At 41.2% G+C, this 25,268-nt stretch overlaps 2 protein-coding genes across 3 annotated transcripts; both read right to left on the bottom strand.

The window, feature by feature from the left end:
* Nucleotides 1-1,401: 1,401 nt before the first annotated feature.
* LOC122981215 (G-protein coupled receptor 22-like) lies at nt 1,402-18,091 on the bottom strand. The gene is made up of 2 exons (XM_044349856.1): nt 17,650-18,091; nt 1,402-3,503 (listed from the first exon to the last, which is right to left on the bottom strand). Exon 2 carries the CDS (start codon nt 3,390-3,392, stop codon nt 1,866-1,868), a length of 1,527 nt encoding a protein of 508 aa, XP_044205791.1. The 5' UTR covers nt 3,393-3,503; nt 17,650-18,091; the 3' UTR covers nt 1,402-1,865.
* A 1,192-nt stretch (nt 18,092-19,283) lies between these two features.
* On the bottom strand, nt 19,284-25,028 carry cidec (cell death inducing DFFA like effector c). Of its 2 annotated transcripts, none has more exons than XM_044349857.1 (6): nt 24,755-25,028; nt 22,155-22,226; nt 21,914-22,067; nt 21,346-21,495; nt 20,471-20,661; nt 19,284-19,727 (listed from the first exon to the last, which is right to left on the bottom strand). In XM_044349857.1, the coding sequence occupies exons 1-6, from the start codon at nt 24,853-24,855 to the stop codon at nt 19,544-19,546; spliced, it is 852 nt and encodes a 283-aa protein (XP_044205792.1). In that variant the 5' UTR covers nt 24,856-25,028; the 3' UTR covers nt 19,284-19,543. The 2 variants fall into 2 exon arrangements, with proteins under 2 accessions (XP_044205792.1, XP_044205794.1); XM_044349859.1 differs by lacking the exon at nt 24,755-25,028 and adding an exon at nt 22,591-22,609.
* Nucleotides 25,029-25,268: the final 240 nt, after the last annotated feature.

The following is a 25,268-nucleotide window of genomic DNA, read 5'->3' as shown; positions in this document are numbered from 1 at the left end:
AGATAGCATATTCTTGGTGTACATACAGTATAATATATATATATTTTTTAATGTGTGTTTACATTCAGGAATGCACTGTGTGTGTGTGTGAGAAAAATTACATGGCCTCTGAAACGAGCCCCAGTGTGAGTAAAGCATTAGAGCAGTGAACACACAAGCAGGTAGAACAAAGTCAACAGCAAACATTAGTCCTATTAATGATCCCACCAATCTGTCAGTACTCGGCCATAGTGACAGTTACTCTCTTGTGTTTGCAGGACACTAAGGTTGAGCTGACCCATGGGACCAGATGTCTGGGTGCTGACACGAGAGAAGAGCCAGCTGCAACTGAAACACTCCTTGAATCAAGAAAAGTCAACACATACAGACCAAGTGACTTACTGTACTGTATCTTTCACATGTAATAAATTTAGATCTGGTCAGTATATACAGCATGTACATTGATGTTATTTCAAAAGACATTTGTATGCTTTTAGCATGCCAAGACTCCAAACTGAGCTACAGGAACACCTTAAATATAATGCAATCCAGAACAAAAGAACTGTAATAAATACTATTTTCCATGAAGTATTGAGTCTGTTTTTGTTGATAATGTGCAAGAAAGGTGATTATATGATAAGTATACTCATTTGTAATTATTAATTGATGAATTAAGTACTTTTTGAGACCATAGTTAGTTGACGCACTAGATTGCATTATACTGAAAGCTTTTACTGTTGTTTCCATCGTCCGTCATCCCAACTGGCTACTTCAGCCAGCTGACTTTATCCATAATTCTTTCAACACCTAAATCATAAGATATACTGTATGTCTTCTTTTCTATTTAAAGTAAATACACTTATTTGCTGTCTTGCTGAAAGCAAGATGAGAAGATTGATACCACTCCTGAGAGGGAGGTATTGAACTTCTCATCTAACTATCTGCTAAAAAGCAAAGTGAAAAGTGTATTTCCTAAAATGCTGAACTATTCCTTTCAACAATGTGCCTACCTTCTGCCTGAAGTATATGCAAATCATCAACAAGACTTTTCACCATTTGATACAAACTGGGGAGCAAAAGAGGTGCATTTACACAAAGGAGCTTTGCAAGATTTTATATAAACACTGTAACATTTGACCATATAATAACTACTTAAGCTAAAGTAAAACTGCATTTAATATTTCACATTAGCCTTTAATTGTCCTCTGACATGTTCCTCACCTTCTCTCTGTGGACCTACCCTCCTAAACACTGACACATGTACACCTCTACATCATATTTCATGTAACTTACTCATTATGTCTTGCTTGTAAATATCCAAAATGTTCCCATTTTGTTTAAAAATAGAGAACACATCATCGAACCAAACTTTCAGAGCAGAATTAAGGCAGAGATAATATTAAATACAAAAGAGTCAAAGGAGTCTTTAGAGTACTGTATTTATACGTTCAAAGTGTATCAACATTTTTTTAAAGCTGCCTTGGAGCATTTGAGTGGGTGGCAGATCAGATCATCTGCTAGCTAAACACATTCTTTGGAGCAATTACGTAAGCACCACTATGACAATGCTATATCATACAACTCCACATGTAAACAGACCTTAGTATTTGACAAAGTGCAAATTATATACACTTGTGTTTGTTGTATGATTTTCTTCAGCTGCAGAGCCTGTGTGCACCACAGTGACAATAGCATCCTGCTTCCACTGCTGCCTGAGGTGAATTTTAGCTGTGTTTAGCATGGACTTTCTGCTGGTGGTTACATTAAAACATCTCCCAGAGGAGGAAACGTGTTTTTCAGATTTCTTAACACTTGCTTCATGCTCCAGTGAACACACCTGTGACTCTATTCTGGTTTTTAATTATACTAGCTCATGTGTGTCAGTCTCACAGGGCCTCTGCCAGGCAGCGGTCAGTACCTTCGCTTGCTTCTAGCCGCACCTGCCGGCTGGTTTTTCTGTTCTCTACCCAGGAGTTGTGTATGACTGTACCCCCTGGTGAAGGGTCTACCTGAAGCAGGGACACCACCCTCTTCTTAACCTTGGCACGGAGGGCACGGCGCAACTTCTGTCGTGTGAAGGCGTAGAGCAAAGGGTGGGAGACTGTGGTGCCATAGGCAAGCGCTAGGAACCAGAGGCGCAAGCTGACCAGGGCGTCACTGGGACCTATGCCCAGGATTAGCACATTGGTCACAGAGAGGGGAGCCCAACAGCCCAGGAAGGTGGTGATGATGATGAGCGACATCCTGAACACCCGCCTCTGGCGCTCTCGCCGATCACGGTGTCGGCGCACCGCCCGCCGCAGGGCAATGATGGCCGAGACAGAGGCTTGGACACCCATGGTGGCTGGCATAGGGGTGGCAGCACCTGTGTCAGAGGTGACCAGTGGCGCAGGGGAGGACAGCGCAGGGGGGGAGGTAGCTGTGGGAGTGGGGGAGGGGGAAGGGATGAGGGGAGGGTGGCTGAGCTGTTTGGTGCCATCTGTGGTGCACTGTTCCCCTCTTGCCCCCTCACCATCGACCACTGCCTTCCTTTTTTTCTGTCTCTTGTGGTGCCCCCTGCCAGAGGGGCCCCTGAAGCGCTGGCTCTTCTTCATGTGGGAGCCAATGCGGATGTTCAAAGCCCTCAGTATTCTGGAGTAGGTGAACAGCATGACTGCCACAGTGGTGAAGAAAATGGGAACCTGCAGGATAAGGTGGTAATACATAACCAGGCCTGTGTGATCACCCTGCCCGCCAACACACAGCAGTGTCCGGTTACGCCACGCTGGCACCACTGTGGCACTGATACCATGGGAGGACAAAGACAACGGTGTCACCTGCCCTCTCTCCTCTGCTCCTTCTCCGCTGGACAACTGTACCTCCAAGAATGGGATAAAAAACACAGCTATCGAGGTGACCCACACAGCAGCCAGGAGCAGCGCTGCCCTGCGTGTTGTCAGAAGCCTGTTTGCCGGCCGTACTGAAATGTCGTATCGGTCCAAGCTGATGACCAGGATGTTGATAGCTGTGGCAATGCTGGCAAAGGTGACACAGGCCTCGTGGAGGCAGCAGAGCAGGGCTAGGTTTGGTCCTGGAGGTAGCAGTACGACCACCAGAGTCAGGGGCAAACACAGCACACACACCACCACATCCAGCACGTGCAGATTGACAGTCACCATGTTGCTCACAGAGTCCACTAAATTGGATTGAGAGCAGTAGAGCACCAGCACTGTCAGATTGCTGCTGAAGCCCAACACCAGCTCCAGCATGAGGAAGGCGGTGAGGGACACCTGGAAGCCCAGTGAGTATGGCATGTACCATGATGCAGGGTTGCTGGACAGGCCCTCTCTTCCTTGCTCCTGAAGGACTCCCATTCCCTCCAGGCCGGCCCAGTCAGTGGTGGCTGGATTTGAGGTGTAGGTATCAGTCTCCATGACGACCTCTCAGTCCTCATATATTGTATCTGTCACACCGTTGATGAGCTCCCATGATGCACCAGGCTGAGCCTCCATGATGCAGGGATGAATAACAGCTTAGTGACAGCACTGGGGAGATGGGAACACAATGCAGACAGATGAGAAATGAAGTTTGGAGGAGAAAATCAAAACACATTATTCTCTCTCATAGCATGTCACATATCTTAACATAACTTAGGAAAGAAAAGTCATAACACAGAGATCATAGCTCATGTTTGCCAGAAGAAGAAATACATCTGATCTATCTATCTATTTATCTATCTATCTAATTAATATGCATATATCAACCCCAGTGTGTGCAGATTGAACAGATGCTGCATTATGCATAAATCCAGCCTTCAATCTGTCTCCTACTGTATCAGTATCTCTGATTACAATTTTGGCTCGGCCACAGCCTGAGAACTACACACAAGCTGTCAGAAATGTGGGCCACTACAACAGGCCATCACTAATGTGTCCTGGAGCAGGGAAATGAGCAAATTGAATGAAGCTAAGTAATCAGACCCGCAGGTAATCAACTGCCCTCTCAGTGTATCAGTAAAAACAACACATTCAGCAACTTACGCAAATTGGGCTATGATCTCTGCTCTGCCAGCTGCAGGAGACCATGTGATTTCTGAAATATACCTCTACTGCCAAGGGAACATATTTATCAATTGTTGCAAGGTTACTTATGTTAATTCACTTTAGTATCACTGTCATATCTGAAGAGTTAATTCACTAAAGTAGCAAATAGAAAGAGCTTAAAAATGCATTAAATAGCCTATATTGCAACTTTCAGGGAGATAAATGTGATTAAGCTAGTAGAAACACATACACAACAAATTGGCAAATTTAACTTAAGTTACTGAAACATGTTGATACTACTTTCATGTCTGTGTGTCAAGCACAGAGCTGGAATCAGCCAAACTTGGCAGAAGGACTGGAAACCAGGGGAAACAGCTACAGTTGAAGTCAGAAGTTTACATACACTTTAGCCAAATACATTGAAACTCAGTTTTTCACAATTTCTGACATTTAATCCTAGTAAACATTCCCTGTCTTAGGTCAGTTAGGATCACTACTTTATTTTACGAATGTCAAATGTCATAATAATAGTAGAGAGAATGACCTATTTCAGCTTTTATTTCTTTCATCACATTCCCAGTGGGTCAGAGGTTTGCATACACTTTGTCAGTATTTGGTAGCATTGCCTTTAAATTGTTTAACTTGGGTCAAACATTTCGGGAAGCCTTACATAAGTTTCTCACAATAAGTTGCTGGAATTTGGCCCATTACTCTTTACAGAACTAATGTAAGTGAGTCAGGCTTGTAGGCCTCCTTACTCGCACACACGTAATTCAGTTCTGCCCACAAATTTCCTATTGGATTGAGGTCAGGGCTTTGTGCTGGCCTTTCCAATACCATAACTTTGTTGTCCTGAAGCCATTTTGCCACAACTTTGGAAGTATGCTTGGAGTCATTGTCCATTTGGAAGACCCATTTGCGACCAAGCTTTAACTTCCTGACTCATGTCTTGAGATGTTGCTTCAATATATCCACATAATTGTCCTTCCTCATGATGCCATCTATTTTGTGAAGTGCACCAATCCGTCCTGCAGCAAAGCACAACATGATACGGCTTGCAAGCCTCCCTCTTTTTCCTCCAAACATAATGATGGTCATTATGCCCAAGGATGAATCAGAATTTTTTTCTGAGGTCTTGGCTGATTTCTTTTGATTTTCCTATGATGTCAAGCAAAGAGGCATTGAATTTGAAGGTAGGCCTTAAAATACATCCACAGGTACACCTCCATTTGACTCACATGATGTCATTAGACTCACAGAGCATTTAGAGGTGCTGATTTTGGTGAAATTTTTGAACGTGCAGAGAGCCAGGCTAGATGTTTCCCGTTGTATCCAGTCTTTATGCTAAGCTTAGCTAATCTTCTCTTGGCTGTAGCTCCATATATACACAGACAAAAAAATGGTATTGGTCTTCTGTGTGAATAAACACACTGTATGTCTCAAAGAACTTGTAGCAACTGTACTCTTGTTAGGATGTACAACCAATATGTAATAATATGGTGATAATTGAGAATAGATGCAAACAGTCTTTATGTTTGGAGATTTGGACCTTGAATTTGATCTGCTGTATCAAGTTAAAGGCACGTTAAAGTTATTCACATAAAAAAGAGCTCTAGATGAAACAAGCTATTTCTGTGTTTCTTCACTTCATACTGATTTCCTGTTGTGTTGAGAAGAAACACTGATGTAAATAGACCTTTAACAGCACCAGAATAATTTGAACTTTGTTTTTGTCCTGTGATAATCTGTGTAGTTAAAGCAAGAGTTGGGACTGATAGCGAGTTCACTTTGTCCAATTTACAAGTAGGCCACTGACAACAGTTCAATATCTGTATCCGAACAGACAGTGTTGTTAGTTGCTGTTATTTAATGCAGCAGCTTACAGTTCATTGATGACAGTCAGCCTATTGATACTGATACACACACAGACAGTATCTCACTGTTGTATTGACAAGGTTGAAGGCAGTGTGTATAACACAGTTGTTTGTCATTGATTAGAGGGTGGCTACTGATTGCACCTGCGGGAAATCAACTCAACAGCTAAAATCACTGTTTCTCTTCTGTTTAATTTATCAAGAGGTGAAAATTTGAGCATCAAGTGTTTAAAAACATTTGATGACGAACCTACAAGTCGAGAGCGCAAAACAAAAAACCCACAACAAATTGACTCTCAACTATCACCCTCTGCACAACTTTACTCTGGCAACCAGACATTCGCTTGAGTGATGGACTCATTTTCTCCCCGTTTCTGTTGCCGTGGCAACCACACTACAAGGGTAGATTAATGAGGGCACAGGTGCTATAGTATTGAAGTGTGTGACACCAAGCTCTTTGGTGACAACATGCTAGTGATGGTGAGATAGTGGTGTAGTAGAGTTAAAACATCTCTTAACTACAGAGACAGAGAGTTTGAAACATGTTACATTCCCATGGAAGAGACTAAAGGAGCCAAAAAAAGACACATACTGGTGCTCATTTGTCTATTGAGTTGTGAGTCACGATGTCAACAGGAAGTGCAATAATAAAACTGTCTGCCATTGATGTATTGAATATTGCTTCTAATAATCCATATTACAATGACTGCTTGTCTTGACTTTCATATGTTCATGTTCTCCCTGGGCATTGTAAACAGCAGAATGTGGGAGGAAATGGAAATCCCCTAAGATCAGCAGCACTCTTCTTTAAACTATTTTCAGTAATATAAGCAAATTGTAGACTTCTTGGAAACAAGAGGCAAGAAGAAGTTTCTACGACACTGTCTAAGCTAGTGAGAAAGCAGTTGTGACATTTAGATTTGTGGTTTAGTTTAAAACTGTAAGCCGAGGTATCTTTAGGGCTTGTAAGGAGAAATGGAAGGAGGGACACTTGGGGAATGTAAAGTGTAAGAAAACAGGGTGCCCGAAAAAAGACCAAAAAACACCAAGTGAAGAATTGACGGTGTGCATGAGCGCCGGCCTGCAGCCACTTTGCTTGACTCATGTTGGAGGTTTCCAGCTGGTCCTGTCATGAGGTCTGATTTCCACCTGATTTCCACATTCCTGTTTAAAAGAGGGCATGCATCACCTGGAAGCTGGAAGTGAGCAGAGAGCTGAGACAGATTACAGAAGGGAGTGAGGGAAGGAAGTAGAAAACAAGGGCGAGCCAGCAGCACTGGTAAACAAGATGTCCCAGGGAGCAGAGGTGGCAGCTTTTTTTTTTTTTTTTCCACAATATAGTCTTGCATCAGCCTTCCCCTATCCGCTGCTGGTTTCCTGGTTTCCTCCACATCCCAACAGACTGCCTCATGATTGCCTGAGTGGAAAGCTGTATGATGGCTGCACAGGTTAGATGCTTAGCACTAAAAAGATGTGCAGATATTGCCAATCTTAAAATTGCAGCAGAAAAGCAATCTGGTCACAGAATGGCACAGCAGCTGATGGAGATTGGAGCTCTATGTGATACACGTGTAATATAGAGATTAATGGTTAGGCTTTGCAGAGTTTCTATCCTCTGCAGTTTTAGTGTTTTTGTAAGGGCAGGTTTTCTACTTGAAACGACTCTGGTTTCTGAATGTACTACTGTTAAACTTCTTTGTAAGTTAAAGGCTGAATGGCATTGATGTGAAGCACAAGTGTGAAAAATCAATCGATATGACCCTGCTGTGACCCAAAGTGCCTCATGTCTGACCCTGGAGAGCACTTTACTGTGCCACACTGTCTCTTTAGCCACAAGCTGGTTATTGAGCATTTCCCCCCTTCTTGAAAAAAGGAGGGTTGGACTCAGGGTCGGATCAGGTAATGTCTTATAAGGTGCTGTTCATTTCTAAATCTACACAGAATCTTGTTATATAGCCGCACCACCATTCCTGATAACTTGCTGTGAGTCAGAGGCAGGTGAGTGTGAAACCAGGTGCATTACTTAAGATGGCTTCCTAATTAAGTCGCCTCTGGGTGGAAGATGCTCACCGGGGAGTGCTCCAGGTGACTGTGTGTGTGTGTGTGTGTCCGTTTTCTAGCTTTACAGAAGGCAATAATCTCACTTAGACCCTGACATACTGAGGACCAGGAAAAGGTCACGTCAAGGTGATACAATTTAATCAGTGGTAGCACTATCTCAGCAACACCTTCTCTCTTTACCCTCTGACAGTGTAATAAGATCGAATATGAGAGCTACAGTGTAACAGAATTTCAAAGAAAACTTAATATCTGGTGATGGTGCCAAGAACCAAGGAGTCATATGCTTTTCTGAACATGTTAACACTGAGATCACTTTCTTGCCAAAAACAAGACACAGTAGGATATAACATGTTAAATTGTGAGCTTTAGAGGTAATGGTTGGTGGGATGGGATTTTGTCATATTTGGACAGAGCCAGGCTAGCTGTATCCCCCTGTTTCCATTCTTTATGCTAAGCTAAGCTAACCAACTACTGGCTGTAGCTTCATATTTACCCTATGGACTTGAGAGTGGTATTGATCTTCTCATCTAAAATATCAAACTATCCCTTTAAAAAATGTAAGTCAGAAATCAGTTTAAGATTTTCTGTATCTTCAAAAATATATGCCTCAAAAGCCCCTAATATTATTTTTACCTCTTTGACTTTGATATGAAAGGTTCTTTTGTTAGTATTTGAGCGTCGGCCTCATCAATCCATTTTACCTTTTCCTTTGCCAAGAACAGCGGAGGAACATCTACTGTGCTGGTTTGGTTACAACGGTACCATCACATTGTCTGTGCTATTCTTTCACAAATATGTACACACACAAAAAGCTATGCCGTAGTGATCATTTCTGAGAATGTGTTGTTTGATAATAAATTGATCGTATTCCTGGTCACATCTGCCAACCGTTGATGCCAAATATTTTCAGTGCAAAATGCAAAAAGCTACACATAACCATATGCAGTATGTAAACAAATTCATTTTATTCCGCACAGCACTTGACATCACATTTGGGCCATAATCCTTAATCCTTTGTTTTTGATTCATTTGGGAGGAGTATCTTTCTTTTGTTTGATCTCATTTTAGCTCCATTTATATGCAAATATTTACAATGTTTAATAAGTTATTTTTTCCATGTGGCCTGTTTATGGATGCTTCTTTTGTAGCTTTGTGAATCTTGTTTTAACGCCTGGCAGCAAACTGACATTTTTCAGGATAATCATGTTGAAAGTTTAAAGTATTCATAAATTTAAAGCTCATGTAATCTGTCATTTTACACCAAACCACATATGGAGGAATCTTTAAGATAACAGTAGCTCCAATAAACAAAAAAATGCAATTGAGCCACAAGTAACTCTGGAAAATGTAGGAAATCACTGCAGGTTGGGAAATGTGCGCACAAAAATAATTCTAATTTAAACACATAATGAAAAAATAACTCCTGAACACCACAAATTGCTCTGATAATAAAATGGATAAATTTGCTTTTTAACAGCGTATCGAAACCTCAGCAGGGGGTGAACTCACAACAGGCACCCTACATTCAGAGCCACCGTTTGCTCTACACCCTTTTCCCCTCAGGGAAAGGGAAGCCAGAAACAAGAGACTGTATAGCATCTATAATTGAACAGCTATACATCCATGTTTCCCAGTAGCAGCAGCAGCAGCAGCAAAAAGATTAAAAAGATAATTGGTAGTGAAGATAATCTTGCTATTCCTGTGAGACAGGCTGATGTAACAGGTTGTCAAAATGAGATATAGTGAGAAGACTGGAAAGCAGAAGAAAGTATATGAATACTGATGGGGAAAATATTTCAATGCAGGATTTTTATGGGGATACTGTTGAAAATTAGATTTTTATCAACCACACTAAGAAAATAAACTGATTACATTATGTTTTTGCTTTCAAAATCAATTTTAGTCCAGTGTCATTATCTACATCTGGCATTTATTAGGAGCTCAGAGTCACAGATATCTATTAAACATATGTCGTCAAATATAATAACAATGTGTCAATTAGCATTAGCATATCCACTTATTTCTGTTCACGTAAAACATGGGTGTTGACATGAACTCCATATTTTAAAGCATCACAGAATTATAGGAGTTTAAAGAAAGTCTGTTTTTCTTCATTAAGATGCAAAGTTATGCAGCAAGGTGCCTGAAAATCTAACCAGAGCATAAACGCAACAAAGGGAAGCTGTAGGGAAAGTAAGAAGTTTCTGTCACGTACTGTCGTTGAGAGTCAGACGTCACTGTGGTGGCAGGACAGAAAAAGTGATTGGGGTGGGTTTTCAAAAATTAAATCTTTTCTAAAGTATCTGTAATGGGATTACTATAATCCCATCACATTACTTTCAGGTGATTTTGGATGAGATGCAATAGAAGAGAAGACAGCATCCCTCTTCTGGCCTCTGGTGCTCTGAACATTCCCCCTTTGTGCCAAAAAGGCAGTTTCCATCACTTGTCATGACAATGCCACCACAAAGCTCGGCACAGAGCTGTTTCTAACAAGGCATTACTTAGGACAAAGAACACAAGAATAGAAATGACAGCATTCAAGAGTACACAGAACATGTACTTTCCCTCTATCGATAAACACCCACTGAAGTGTGTGTGTGTGAGAGAGAGAGAGACAGTAAATAGACTCCCTATTGAGACATCAAGCTGTTATTTGAGCTCTCTCTCCAGTCACCACGCCATGATGGAGACAAAATGTCACGTTAGAGCAAAACACTTGCAGACCACTACTCATCCTCAGCACAGTCGGCTTACGAGAGTGAGACACACAGACATACACATCACTACAGACGTGCAGAAACACACACACACGCAAACACACAGTTTGTTGTACAGCAAGACACCTGCTGAGCCTAAGTGGTCCTGCAGCTGTAGGTGAATACAGCAAGGACCTCATCTGATGCAGTGTTGGAGTATATCACAGGTTTTTCTCTGCCAGCAGATGTAAATGTAAAACAAATGTAAAATAAATATGAACAGAATACAGGATCCCCTACTACATTTGACTTCCAGTTGGTTGTCTGCTTTTAAGATGCCAATTCTTCAGTAGAACAATCCCCTTGTGGAGGTCATGACATTGACCTTCAAATGGGAGGACAACTACTTCAGTGAAATTATGTTTATACCTTTAAAGATTAATACCATAATAGTAGTTATGTGTTTTCAGTTGCAATGGATCTTCTAAATGTAAATAAATGGTTCTATACCATCAATGAGCCAATTTTATACAATAATTATGGAAACAAAAAAAATATAAAACATGATTGCACATGTCAGTAATTGTGCAGCCCTATTGGTTTATAACTGTATATTAAGACATCTATGTTTTATCTTTATATTTAGGGAACAATGTGACATGTTGGGAAATAATCAGATTGTAGAAACTGTGAGAAGATTCCTTAATGGCAGATACAATAATATTCACTGTTCTCATGTCAACAGATCCATCTCCATGACAATGAAACAGGGGATCTGGGGGTTCTCCCCCAGAAAAAAATTTGCGATTTGAATCCCATTTCATGTATTTCTACATATATTTAGGGACTACAAAAACTAATATAAAATCAGGGAAATTATTAAGTTGGTCATCATGCTAAATTCTGCCAGAATAGCACTAAATATGCATAAGAAAAAACTTTACTTTCTACCTTTTATGATTAAAGACAGACAGTCAATTAGTCAAACTTTTAATATAAATAACATTTTCCTCCTTTCAACCCCATCTATTTATCCAAACTCCCTTGGTCCATCCTTCAATACTAACCAAACACATTCCTACTGTACTCATTCGCAAGGATAAAGTCCTGGCAAATTTTCCCTTGCTGACTTCATCCAGTATATCTTTGTGAATGTGACAGACTGCTACACTGTTTAGGTGAATTTGCACCATTGTGATTCTCAGCCAGGTCTTCAGCCTCCTCGGAGCACTGAAGCTTTTCTCTGCGTCAGCAGAGGCTTCAGGAACAACCATAAAAAGTTGTACAAGTGCTTCTACTTGGGTGAAAAGGCCACAGACCTCAGGCAACTGATTCCTCAGAATAGCAGAGGCCTCTGAAGTGGCTGTGTATGGGTATTGGAGCTTAAACATATTCAACTGCACCTCCAGTGACTCTGATTTGACTCAGGATACTGGTCCACCATTGCAGTGTCCATCTTCCTAGTTAGGAGGACTTCCTCCAGCTTTGCCAACGTTTTCAGGACACCCTGATCAAATGTCTCCTTCACCTGAACGTCCACAATATCCAGCACCTTGAAGAAATCAGCTCTGTAGTATTCTTCTGGGGTTGCGTGGTGAGTGTGCAGTAGTGGAACTACCAATGAAGAGTTTTAAAGGACGGCAGATGTGGGGCATGGTTATGGGCTAAATATTTAGCTTGTTGATCATCTCCATTGCGTGGCTGTACCTCTCCTGGAACTTCTACTCAGTTCTCTTCACACAGTCTGCTGCAGAGAGCTTTCCAGACATGGTTTCTGTTGGCTTCTGCAGTGTGCAATTAAGGAACTCCAACTCCTCGATTACTTCAGTGGTGAGCATGAGTCCTAGCACTGTGGTGCCTCTTTCAAATCTCTCCAGTAGCCCTCTTGTAAGCTTACCAGTGTTTGGGGTATCCTCTTGGGCCATGTCCTCTAAGCTGAGTAGCACAGATTCGTACAGATGTAGCACAGACCAGAATACTGGAGTCCTGGCTGTCCATCTTGTTTGACACAAGGGCCGCAGGTTGCTATGTTCACAAATTTAGTTTTGTACTCACCTGATAAACTGTGCCAGCCAAGCTTGTGGAGCCAATCCAGGGCATCAGTTGTCAGTAATGATGTACAATCAGCCAGGGTGACCAGATTTACACAGTGGGGGCCACAGTGTACATACAAAGCCAGTAGCTACATATCCCTTATCCTGGCCTGTGCTCCCCTGCTGTTGCCTGACATGTTTGCTGCTCCATCATATGTTTGTCCACGTAAACCAGACAGTGGAATATTCAAGCACAGCAACACATCGGTGGCAACTTTTGCTAGGTTTTCTCCAATTGTGCTTGAGACTTCTTAAAACCCCAAGAAGGCCTCTTGGGGGGCCAAATTATGGTCTACATACTAGACACATATGGCTTCCTGTTCAGTACCTTCTATGTCCTTGTCCACCCCCCCAGGTCACATTATGCCCCAAATACTAAATATTGCACTGACCAACACAGAATGCACAGAGCAAGACCCTTGTTTTTCTGCTGAATACAACTTAATCTGTAAATGCAACATTTATATATTATCACTTTAGGAAGTTGATATGGTGAAGCAACATCAGAATTTATTTTGAGTTTCTGGCTTCCCTCCAATATTCACTGTCCATCTAGCTCTGTTTGTGTCTTCACCAAGTCCTGAAAAATAAAATACAATAACTGTCTCTTTAGCTGTTAAATGCTCCACTATATTCACCATCTAATTGCTAACTTTGTCTGGTGCTGGACAGGTAGAGTGCAGTAGACCGTAAAACTAAAACAATTAGCTTGAAGATGCTAAAATGCTCTGTAGAGCTGAGAAGAACTGCACACTCTACAAGTGGCCCCTCACATTCCACACCGTCACTTGACCCCATCATCTATGATGTAAAAAATATTATTATTTGACACACTGTCCTTATAGGCCACTTCTACCATATCCACCTTTTAACTTGCCATTCCTTGACAATATAACAGGTATGTCACATGATTACTCTATACATACACACATGTGCACATACTTCCTCCAGACACCATCTTAACCCTCACCGCTGTGTTAACACAGCAAGGGTATGACCGGGGTCATGAGTCTGCTTCACTCTGATTGGATTATTGACCCTTTGTCCAGGGTTTTTACAGCCCTTAATTGTGGCTGTTGTTAAAGCTGCATCCATACTTTCTATGCAGAAATCCAATTATCATTTCTGTCCAAGTCATAAATATTTTGGCTCATTTCATAATGGAGCGGAGGAGCAGCTGGAAACAGCGAGGAGGGCAGCATGAAATATGGAGAAATACAGAGATTGCTCTGAGGGAAAATATGGGGTGGAAGATGAGGGGAAGTAAAATCAAGAAAAACTCTGCTTTGCTTGAGAATTTCATCTTTAATGTATGCATATTTTTGAAGGCTGAAGGACAATCTGCGAGATGGGGACACTAGAGCGCACATGATGGAGTAGACATAATTTCCTAGAGTAAAAGTAAAAGCTGAACAAACCTAAGGAGAACACAGAGAAATGGAGAACATTACCTACCTCCTTGATTGGCTGTGTGAATGCTGTTAAAATGGTTTCCTTGCCAAGAATTTTATATTTATTTCAGAACGTCCCCATTTTCATCCCTAAATCTTTCTATAAGACAATTGATTCTATCATTATGCCTTTCAACTGGAGATATAAAGCACACAGAATCTCAAACCACCTTCAGAGGCCAAGGGAACAAGGAGGCCTGGGGTTACCATGATTTTTATATTATTACTGGGCAGCTAATGTTAGAGTCATGGTATACTGGCAGTATGGATATTAAAATGGAGACATGTCTGACCTGCCCCTCTGGCTGGCCATTGAAAAAAAGCCTAACCTCTAAGACTTCTCTCCCTGCTCTCTTTTCATCACTTAGGCCTCCTATTGCTTTTAAGAGGGATAATTTCATCCTGTCCAACGCTCAGAGAATCTGGAAATTAGAAAATCTTGTGAGCTTCCAAACACATCAATATATGCCCCAATTTGGCACAACCACGCTTCTTGCCATCTTTAGCAGACACTGTCTTTAGAGAGTGGAGCCGTAAAAGTATAGCCACTATAAAAGATCTCTACATAAACAGACACTTTGTGTCAGTTGAACAATTACAATCCAAATACAATTCTCACACTTTGTGTGCATCTTCACAAGCAAACAACACTAATCCACCTCCAAAATAAAACAAGCATGGGAAGAAGAACTGAACATTGAAACTGACGATAATATCTGGGTGAAGCACTAGAAAGAATAAAATCCTGCTCTGTTAACACCAGGCTCCAACTGTTCCAATTCAAAGTAAAATATAGGACTACATTACCCTAAGGCTAAACTACACAGAATTTTTTCCTGATCTCTCACCTTTATGCAGTAGGTGCAAGGGTGCTGAGGGTACTCTTGACTACCATTTCTGGATATAGCTAAAACTCAATAAATTTTTGTGTCTCCTATTTCAACGGTAGTCCACTGTTTTTAATCTCACTTTAACCCCTGACCCTGAAACTTCTCCATGGAAAATTTAGACCACAGTGCTCACGCAGCCTTGGTGTATGGCATGATAGTTGCAAAGAGATGAAGAGATGCATTTTGAAACTACTGAAAGCTGACTCAGTCCCCCAGTTTGAGACCTGGTTAAGGTAATTGGCAGGTATCTTGCATGTAGAAAGACTGAGATACAAACTGTCTGACAATACTCAGATGTTTTTCAGAATATGGAACCCAGTGATTAGTTTTAATGTTATATATGAAAGGTGAATCTGAGAGATTACTTGCACACACAGCAAGTGAGTTGTCTACTTGAGCCATTGACTAATACACTCGGTATTGGGAAATAAATCCATTATTCAGGCAGACTCTCCCAAACCATAGATGGGCAATTTAGGTTTGAGCAAAGCATCCAGGCTCTCAGTAAGGGCCTTTATGTTGTCCTTTTAGCTGAATTATTTATTTCTGAGCTGAAATATGGACTTGAAATAGCCAGCCATTGAAAACCTGAGCTGGGGAAAAAGGCAGCGAGAAGAAAAGAGAGAGAAAAGAGGAGATAGAGACAAAAGAAAAGGCGCATGTTGTAACTGACAGATGACAGATGCTGAACAGAAAAGCCACTTGGTGAAAAATGATGAGGTTACTTAACTGCAGACACTCCACACGAACACACACACGAACACACACACGCACACACACAGGTTTCCGGTCGTCACATGTCCAGCAGGATTTGGTTTCTCTCCTTCATGTTCATTATCAAAGCCGTCCACAACAGAACACGGGGATGGTGCAGTGGAGACACAACTCAGATCCTTTCGCTTTCATCAAGACTTTTTCTCTTTGCTCTCCTCCACCTCCACACTGTTGCAACTGACCCCTCCCTTCTTCATTACTTCTCATCTCGCCTGCTGTGTCTTACTGCATTTTGTCTCACTTTCACAGTCTTTATTTGTCCTCTGTACATCTCTCTTTTAACTTATTTTGTTCTTTGCTTGTGACAAACAGCTGAGAGAGAAACTGTGCTCAGCAGCATGCCGATTGTATGAAAGAGTAAATCTTATTTATTTGAATCCGTCAGGGCAGATTGTAGTTCTGAGATGCTGAGCAGCAAAATGCCCCATCTGACAAAAATCTATAATGGTAGATAACTAACTGGAAGTAATGATTATTTTCATTATTGATTTATATGCCAATTGTTTATGCAATTAATCATTTTGGTCTACAAATATCAGAAAATAGTGAAAAATGCCAATAACCATTGCCAGGGTTCCAAGGTGGTGTCTTTTAATTGCTTCTTTTTTCCACCTAACAGTCCAAAACCCAAATATATTCAATTCACAATGATATTGGACAAAGAAAACCAGCAAATATTCACATTTTTGGCATTTTGCTAAAAGAATTACTTCAACCAGTCATTCATTAATTATCAAAATTGTTGCAGATTAACTGTGATCAAGCGCTAAGTTAAACTTGACCACATTTCGATGAAATAAGTCAGAACAAAAGTTGCAGGAAACTAAATCCTCTCTATCTAAAAATGTGCATATATGTTGTACCTGGGGGTAAAACAACTGAATCAGATTCTTAACCGACCAAATGCAAGTCCTATATGCTTGCCCTTATGCTTCTCATTCTGCCCTTAAATGAATGATTAGAGAGTTTAACCATTGGATTGAGTTGTAATTTAGGTGTTTTCTCCCTAAAATTGCAAAAGAAGGGCAGATAAAACCATAAATCTTCAGTAAATTGACCCTGAAGGGCAGTGAGAATAAATATTTTAGGGCATGTTTTTTTCCCTATAGGCTGTTGGCACACACACAACTAAATAAAAATGCAAAACATTGCAAACACACACCATCCACACAGACAACCACACTTTGATGTGCAGTATGCATGGTGAGATGTTTCCAGCGGACTGCAGAGAGGACTCCCTCAGGAGCGTGGGAGAAACACACAGCCTCAGAGCCCGTAACTGTGTCAAGCACCTACTCCCACATGCAGCCAGAGGATTCAAATAAAACCCAGATTCCTCTGCTAAATCGATATTTCGTGGAGCGTGTTCAGCCAAACAACACACAGAGCTGCGCGCTATGCACTGCACGGCAAGGGCGCAAATAATCACCCCCTGGAGCAAATAAATTTATAAAGTTGTCTGTAATAATGTAATATTGAATAATTTCCTCCAGTTTACAGTTTTAAATACCCACACGACGTGCAGGTTATACATTTGGATTAAAATTGCGCTGCGTAAAAGTTCAATTAAGGCATTTTCGAAAGTTACACAAGTGCTTTAATATGTTATATTTAACTGAACGCTCCTATTACACCAAAGTGGAACATCTGCCCTTTTAATTGGCAGTTGAACTGGATTGGTGGAGGCTACCTGGCCGGCTGCACAATTTTTCAGTAAAATGTCTTAATCAGACACACGTTTCGCTCGACGAACTGACTTGTTACAGATTCAAAAGCACATGACTCTGTAGAAAACTGCACTCTTACCTCTTGAGTCGGAGCAGTGCGCTCAGCGATCCATGTCCGCAACCTGTGTGTTGATGGGAAGCGTCCCTTCTGTCCTGTGGAGCAGCCGAGCACATGCTCAACAGCAGCAGCAGCAGCAGCAGCTCCAGCAGGGGCCACTGAGAACAGCAGCTCAGTGGGACGGACGGACGGCTGCACAGTCCACAGACTGATCTCAGGCTCCTGACAGATCCACAAAGGACCCTGTTGTCAGGATGACTTCAGCTGACTGAAGGAGAAGGGAGGTGCCAAATCTACTATCAAGCTCATTCAGATCGCATCACATTTAAAACTCCAAACTTGTCTGTGTTGTGGTCTTTGTGTTTGAGGTACAACTTTAAACTTTTTTGCGGTCTGCATATAAATTCTAATTAATACATGAGGGGTTTTACTTAATAAAAATCTACATTTTGTATGTCTCTCAAATATCCATCATTAGGATTGTAGGCCTGTTTTCTCGCTGTGTGCAAACAAACTTCCAACAGCACCAGAATATAATTAACTTAATAACTTCTCTTGTCTTGTGTTAAAAGGAATGATGGCAGCTTACAGTAAAAAAAACAACAAAAAAGAACTGGCCAACCAAACCTTTTCAGCATACTGGCAATGAGCTGATACTGTAACACATCTAAATGCAGACAATCATGTGGCTGCAATTCAGTACACTTGAGTGGTGCCATTTAGAAATAGTGTGAAGCACAACAAATGCAGATAAAAGGCACAAGAGTCAGTCAGCATGACTTCTTTCAGGGCAAACAATGAAATGGCACATTAAGACCAGTGCTCATAAATATTGTTGTGTTTACATGTGGGTGAGAGACTGGAATTCATGCATTTGTATGAGATACAATTTAATTCATGCATTGCCAAACCAAAACAATAGAGAAATGTGTTCAACATCCCCTTGATTCATTACCTCATTCCATTTATATCTGTATTCCTCCATAAAATTAGCAAACAAACCAGCTGATTTATGTTATGTGAATTTATTTTGTTGTCATGTAACAATGGATTGAATCATAAATAACCAGCTCTGCACATGTTTCCATTTGTTCTGCCCTCAACATTTTCTATTTACAGGAAATGCAGACAAAAAGAAAAGAAACATATGTATTACAAGACAGGGAAGTAGACCACAGTCAAACTCTTGACCTTCTGAATCTATACATCAGACACTTATATTCTATCTATTGAGAATACATCGGACAGCCAATTTGGCTAAAATCAGTCTTCAGCTTTTTTTGCTGCAGTCTTCTTAGACAAGATGGCTAAAGTGGCACTTCTGTAGCCAGCTGAAGCCATCCTCTCTCTCTCTCCCTCTCTCTCTCTCTCTCTAATGGTTTGCTTCCGTCCCCTCGCCCCCTGCAGCTGCTTGCTCTTCCCTGTTCTCCTCCTCTGGTTTTCTGAGGCAGAGGCAGGCTGCAGCTGACAGGACAGCGCAGGCCAGGGGACAATTAGGAACGCTTGGGAGAGACAGCTGACCTGTTGCCAATTACACTGACTGTGACCAGGAACCACAGACACACACACACACACTTCAGTGGCCTAATAGGATCACACTGCACATCTAAGCCCACTTGTGGATGTATGTAGACTGAATATACTTTCAGAAAAGGGAAAATAAAAAGTGTTTGTTTATTTATTCATCTCCATAGGAAAAAGTTACATGTTATAGCCCAACAAGTCAGGCAACAGTAAAAGTGCTTTATGAGGAATGACTAATGTAACAGAGTAAGAAAGTGGCTGTGAGAAGAGACTGACATGTCCCCAAATTGCACAGAAGACAGTGATGAGCATGTAGAGATCACTTGTTACATCAACCTTGTGTGCTAAATCTAAGAGTGTGCGTTACACCATCGTCAGCTCGAGTCCATCATCAGTAGGAGGCCTTTCCCAGCAACATGCCCTGCAGCTGCCTGATCCTGCTTGTTTCCTGTGGCAGTGCCAGGCCCTTCTCTGCTCGCTCCTCCTCTTCCAGCAGCTGTTCGATGTAGCAGGAGGAGCCCAGCAGGATGTGGCCTGTGGCCTGCATGGAGAAGATGGTCCATCGCAGAAACTCCCTGAAGCACAGAGAGAGAAAGAGAAAGACAGACACTGGTCATAAATAGCAAAATCCCTTCTGCGGACACAGAAAAAGACATTTAAGTAACTTGAGATATACATATGTATGAATCTGGTAATATCAGAAAAGATTACATGTCATTCTGACTGTCAGAACAAAATAGACAAGCATGATAGACCACACCAGCTGACGAGAAAATGACCGACAGTCTCTTATGCCATGAAACTGATATTTGAGAAACAAACCTCTTGCATGGCAATGTGAGCGAAACAGAAAAGCCTCATATTTGACAAGTCTGCGAAATTTAATCCTCACTGACACAATCACTGTGACAAAGCTTGAAACCAGCAGATCTCAGCAGTGATGACATAACTCTTCCCAAATTTAATCTTGGTAAAATCTAGTCTTTGTTCTTCTGCGATCTGACCATTTCAGCTCCGCCACCCACATGGGTATACACAGTTAAATCTGGTTTTATACTTTACATGTTAGGGGCTGCACAAAGAATACTGTATCTGGTGTTAATATGTTGTAAAAGCAACTGATAGTAGAAAACAATGGATGGTTACCCACCAAAAGGCTTTGTAATTTATCAATTCGAAATTGATTCATTTTCATCTCTAACTGAAATAAAATTTCTAGGCAGTCAAATAGTTTTGACATGGAGAAAAAAAGACATGTTGCATAATAAAAAAAAGCATAAAAAATATTGCAGAGTCTCAAAAAGGCTCTTTCACTCACTTCAGCATACTCTTGGCAGCATAACAGCGCAGGTCATAGGACACAGAATAAGCACCGTACAGGGTTGCTTTCACATTCAGGCAGCCAATGAAATCCTTGGGGTGGTTCTTGTAGAGGTCAAAAGTCACCTTAGCCACATCTTTACGGTGCTCCAGCCTGTGCTCACTGAACTGATCTCTGGAGGGGCTGGTCTGTGAAGGGACGGGAGGAGAAACACCAGTCAGGTCAAAGGGCTGCAGACACATTTCTTTTGTGTGATCGCAGCCAGCAAACTGGGCCAAATGACAGCAGCCGGCTCCACCAAAAGACATTTGGAATACAGACTGATGCAGTTATTGCCAATGATGATGCCGAAGGCAATTGGCAATACGGCAAAGTCAGTGTGAGGTCACCAGAGTAAACATTTAGAAGGGGATGCCAATCATGGAGTGCATCAATTTCTATGGAAATTAATTGCTTTTGGGTGAACACCATTCAAATTTGATGATACCTCTGGGTCTGATTAATATTCAACCAAAGCCTTTCATTTTCTCTAAAAATTATCATCAAGAAAAAAAACTAATCTCCTGTGTTCTGCCTTTTCACAATAAGTGACATATTACTCTCCTATTCAGTTTGACGGATAAAATATTTGCAGATTAAATTGCAACTGAATATTCTTCGGTCCACAGACTCATGGATCATCAATATGTATGACCGCTGCAGTAAAGAAAGCAAGAAAACATTTCCCTACCTACTCGCTACATCAAAGAATCACTGGCATAACAAACACGGAATTAAAAGGAGTCTCTCAATATGTTAAGCATCACACTATGCGACGCAAAGCTGAGGCAGCTGATCAACAGTGCCGCCTAGTGGTTGATGTCGCACCATACCGGGTGTGGGGTCCACTTCTGTCCCTTCTCCAGGACCATGAGGACGGTGTTTTCAGGCAGCGTCTGGAAGAACTCCTCTGTGTCCACGCAGGTCCCATCTTCATCCAGCACCAGGGCACAGACACACAGCACATTCAACGACTCGCTGACCTGCAACACGAGGGACAGAGAGGAACACAAGTGCATCAAGTGGTGAATAAATGTGTTCGCAGGTTCGCAGGCCAGATGCACATTACTCAATTCAGACAGGTCTCTCTACACAGAGACATAGACTATTATTGTATCATCACACACATTGTGAACTTTTACCACCATAAGCTTTAAAACATACATGAGTTTCACACATGATGTAACAGTCTGTAACAAGCCTGTCTGTTCATGGTCATTTAAATCCTCTAAACACACCAGGGTGTCTCTGTCTGTCCTCACCATGTCTTTAGTCTGAATGTTCTTCGCATCAACGTTTGATTGTCATCCATCTCACATTCGACGATATCACAATCCCTCCTCCTCCTCCTCCTCATCTCTTTAAACACTTTAAATCCCATGCTCTTCCTGCTCTCCTCACCTTGTTAATCAGGTCTTCCAGCACATCTGCCATAATACCCTTCTTCACACTGCGGTCAGCATTTGTGACCCGGAAGGGCTTTGGGCGAGGAGCTCGACCCGACAGGAGCTGCTGGGTCATGGAAGCGCTGGCTGACACGCTGGCGGTCACACACCTAAGAATAAACAAAAGATGTAAATGTTTTCTGTCAACTAGTGACAGTGTGAACAGTCCCATCCAACTCACGAAGCAGAGCTCTTACTTGGAGAGAGAAGACGGGGTCAGGCGGGTGAGAGACTTCATAGCATAATCCATCATCAGAGAGCACCCAGACCTGCGATTGGAAGTTTTAACATTACTTTAAGTATGAGGTGACACATCCTGACAAGTGGCTTTGAGTGAACACTGCTGCTTGAAAGTTTATAGGCCTACATCTTACATCAAAAAATTCCAACAAACCATCTAAAGTAAATTCTGGTAGGGCAGGCCTTATTTAGTTCCCAGGTCTCCATGTGTACATCTATCATAACTAACTCTTAATCTGTTAAACAATCCTTTTCAAAAAAAACAAACAAACAAAAAAAAAAAAAAACCCAAAAAACACTTATTTCACAGTAATGTCCAGACAGACAGAAACACACAAAAATCAACACACAAACACACAAAAAAACCACAAACAAATTACAAAATAATCTTACAATGACAAGAAGCTTCACCAGCTGCTCTCCTGAACAAGTTGGAATCCTTATTGTGGGCGCTTTGTTCCTGAAGTGCTGCCTCTTGTTCTGTTTTGACAGCTAAGCCTCTGTGATAATGTGCACTCTCTTCTCTAGAGCGCTCTATGCTCCTGTTTCTTGCACCACTTGGTCAATGAACTTTGTGCTGCTGACTGTTGAGCTAGTTGCAAGACGTCAGCTTTATTGAGTAATTCTCCATGAACACGCCTACTGACCCTCCCCTGTGAAAGCCCTGAATTCAAGTTTGTTGCAAAGAGTCATGGAGTTATGTTAACATTAACCAAGCATCCTAAAGGGTCGGTTCACCTAAATAACAAAAAAGACAGATATATCAAAATCTGGCCACATAAAAACCAAAACTATCTGCAACTAAGTTGTTTGTTGTTGTATTTTTGGGTGAACCAGCCCTTTAAAGTAAATCAAAAGGTTTGTAATAAGATGACCAGAAGTCTTCTGCTTTTCTTATCACATCAGCAACTTATCAATAAATCTGATCTAAAACACAGTCCAAACAGGAATAAACACAAACACCTAATTCACAGGTGATAATGACCCAGTTCTAGTTGAATCTCTTCCCTTTAATGCGGTCTAAAAACAACAGTAGCTCATAATGATGCAAAAAATGCAATTATTTGGGTGTTAGACGTACTTTAAAATATGTTTTAAAAGAAACTATGGCTGTTTTGATATTCAGGGAGTTCTGAGACTGCTTTAGTGACAATTTACACCTTACCTTTTATCTCAGTCAGAGGTCGAGGAGAATATGTGACAGTGATACAATTAAGAAAAAGCACATATCTTGAAAAATTCCACAATTAGGTCATGGGTCAATGTTCATCACATGGTATCTTACACATAAAGGATTACGCAGACAAGGAGTGCTAAGACCTAATTTTATCACGTCATGTTACACAAATAAAGCTACAAGCAGTCTGAGATCACTTGTGTACACTAGTGATGACAAATAAAACCCAGGGATTGATATGACAATGATGTGATAGACATCTTACCCAGGTACAATACTAAATCTTAAATATAAAATAAATAAATTAAAAAAAAAAAGTAAACATAATTTTAGAGTAATAACAATGAACATCTCCTGGCAGCAACTTGGTGACAAGAAACAAAGTCAGAAACTTCAAGAAAAGGATTCAGAACGTCTCTCCTTTCTCGTTTACATTCAGTGGTCTTACATTAAAAAATGCATTTTTCTGTCTATGGATCAGAAGTGACATGATGTGACCTCACATACATACCTGCTGTAAAATTAAAAGGTATACAACATACTGTCCTACCTAGTGCCACAATAAACATCACCAGATGAAAGGTCACAGAATACAGACTCCAGTCCTATACTGCCTCTCTTACACAATTCAAATACCATTGCCAGTGGCGAGGTTTTCACGCTGTCTCTGACCCTTAAAAGTTTACACACAGCTGAGCAGCACATCATTCACACTCAGCAGCTCCCAGCACAACTGTGGCATTGAAATAACAGGAGTGTATAAAAGATTAAAGTAAATTAATCTTCTCTCATACGGAGAGCACACGCAGTGTCAGTTCTGATATTAGGCATATTGTTAGCCCTCTGGGAAGGCTGTAATCCTCTGTTCATGTTTATTGTCACATTACTGGAAGGGCAAACAAAGACTTTATATGAAATGGGAAAGCGAACATTAAAACTGGGGAAGGTGAATCAGAATTAAAATGTGGGATTATAAAAAGGAGAGTTGGGCTTCTGTGTGAACACATCACACATTATGTTTGGCATTCAGAGTAATCAATATAATCTCCCACAGAGATAATGTGATTTGGTAAAGGCTAATAGCTGAGGATGAGGTGATTAAAGAGAGATTTGACCTGCAAATTTAAAACAACAGTCAGCAGAAAGTGTAACCTACAACGTCAGGACTTCTGTGCAAAGGAAATATTGGAGTGGAGAAAAAATGGAGAATATAATGAAGAGCATACCATCATAATAATGTGAAGTTTTTAGTGATATGATGCATCTGTTATTTATGAAATCTGTGTTCAATATTTCATTAAACAAAATTATACAAAAGCTGATGGAAAAAATACATGAGAAATGAGAGTGGGACAGGAAAACAGTGAAATACAGACTTACTTTGTGTCCCTTGTGTGCTCCTGCTGTAAACTGCCTCCAGCTGAGCCCACCACTGCCTCAGCGCTAATTAACCACACCTGAATTAGACTCATTAATGCCATTTTGGCAGTTAGCTGACTTCCTCTCCCTCTATTTGAATTTGGCCGAACCTTTAAGGAATTAGTGCATATGATGAATGTATTTGACGATATGAGGAGACGTGTCTAGCCAAACTGTAGCCAACTACAGTCAAAGCTGGAGACACTTTGAGCAGTTTGACGGTGAACAATGAGGATATCATATGGAAAAGAAGTGCTCCAGCTAACTGACAGCAGGTGTTTCCCACCTGCTGTCAGTTTAGTTGGAGTTCATTACAATAATCCACAGTGGTGGAAGGACGGTCTACAACCTTAAGTTACTGAAGTATTTACATTCTTAGAGAAACTAGCAATAACACAATGAAGTTGGACATAAAGGGGGAAGTTGTGGGAAATATGAATGACGATGTTTAGTGGCTGAGCTCTGTTTTTGCACC

Source organism: Thunnus albacares, chromosome 4 (genome assembly GCF_914725855.1).
Source record: "Thunnus albacares chromosome 4, fThuAlb1.1, whole genome shotgun sequence".
NCBI lineage: Eukaryota > Metazoa > Chordata > Actinopteri > Scombriformes > Scombridae > Thunnus > Thunnus albacares.
Note: the sequence above shows the minus strand (reverse complement) of the source record. Positions and strands in the feature narration are given on the sequence as shown.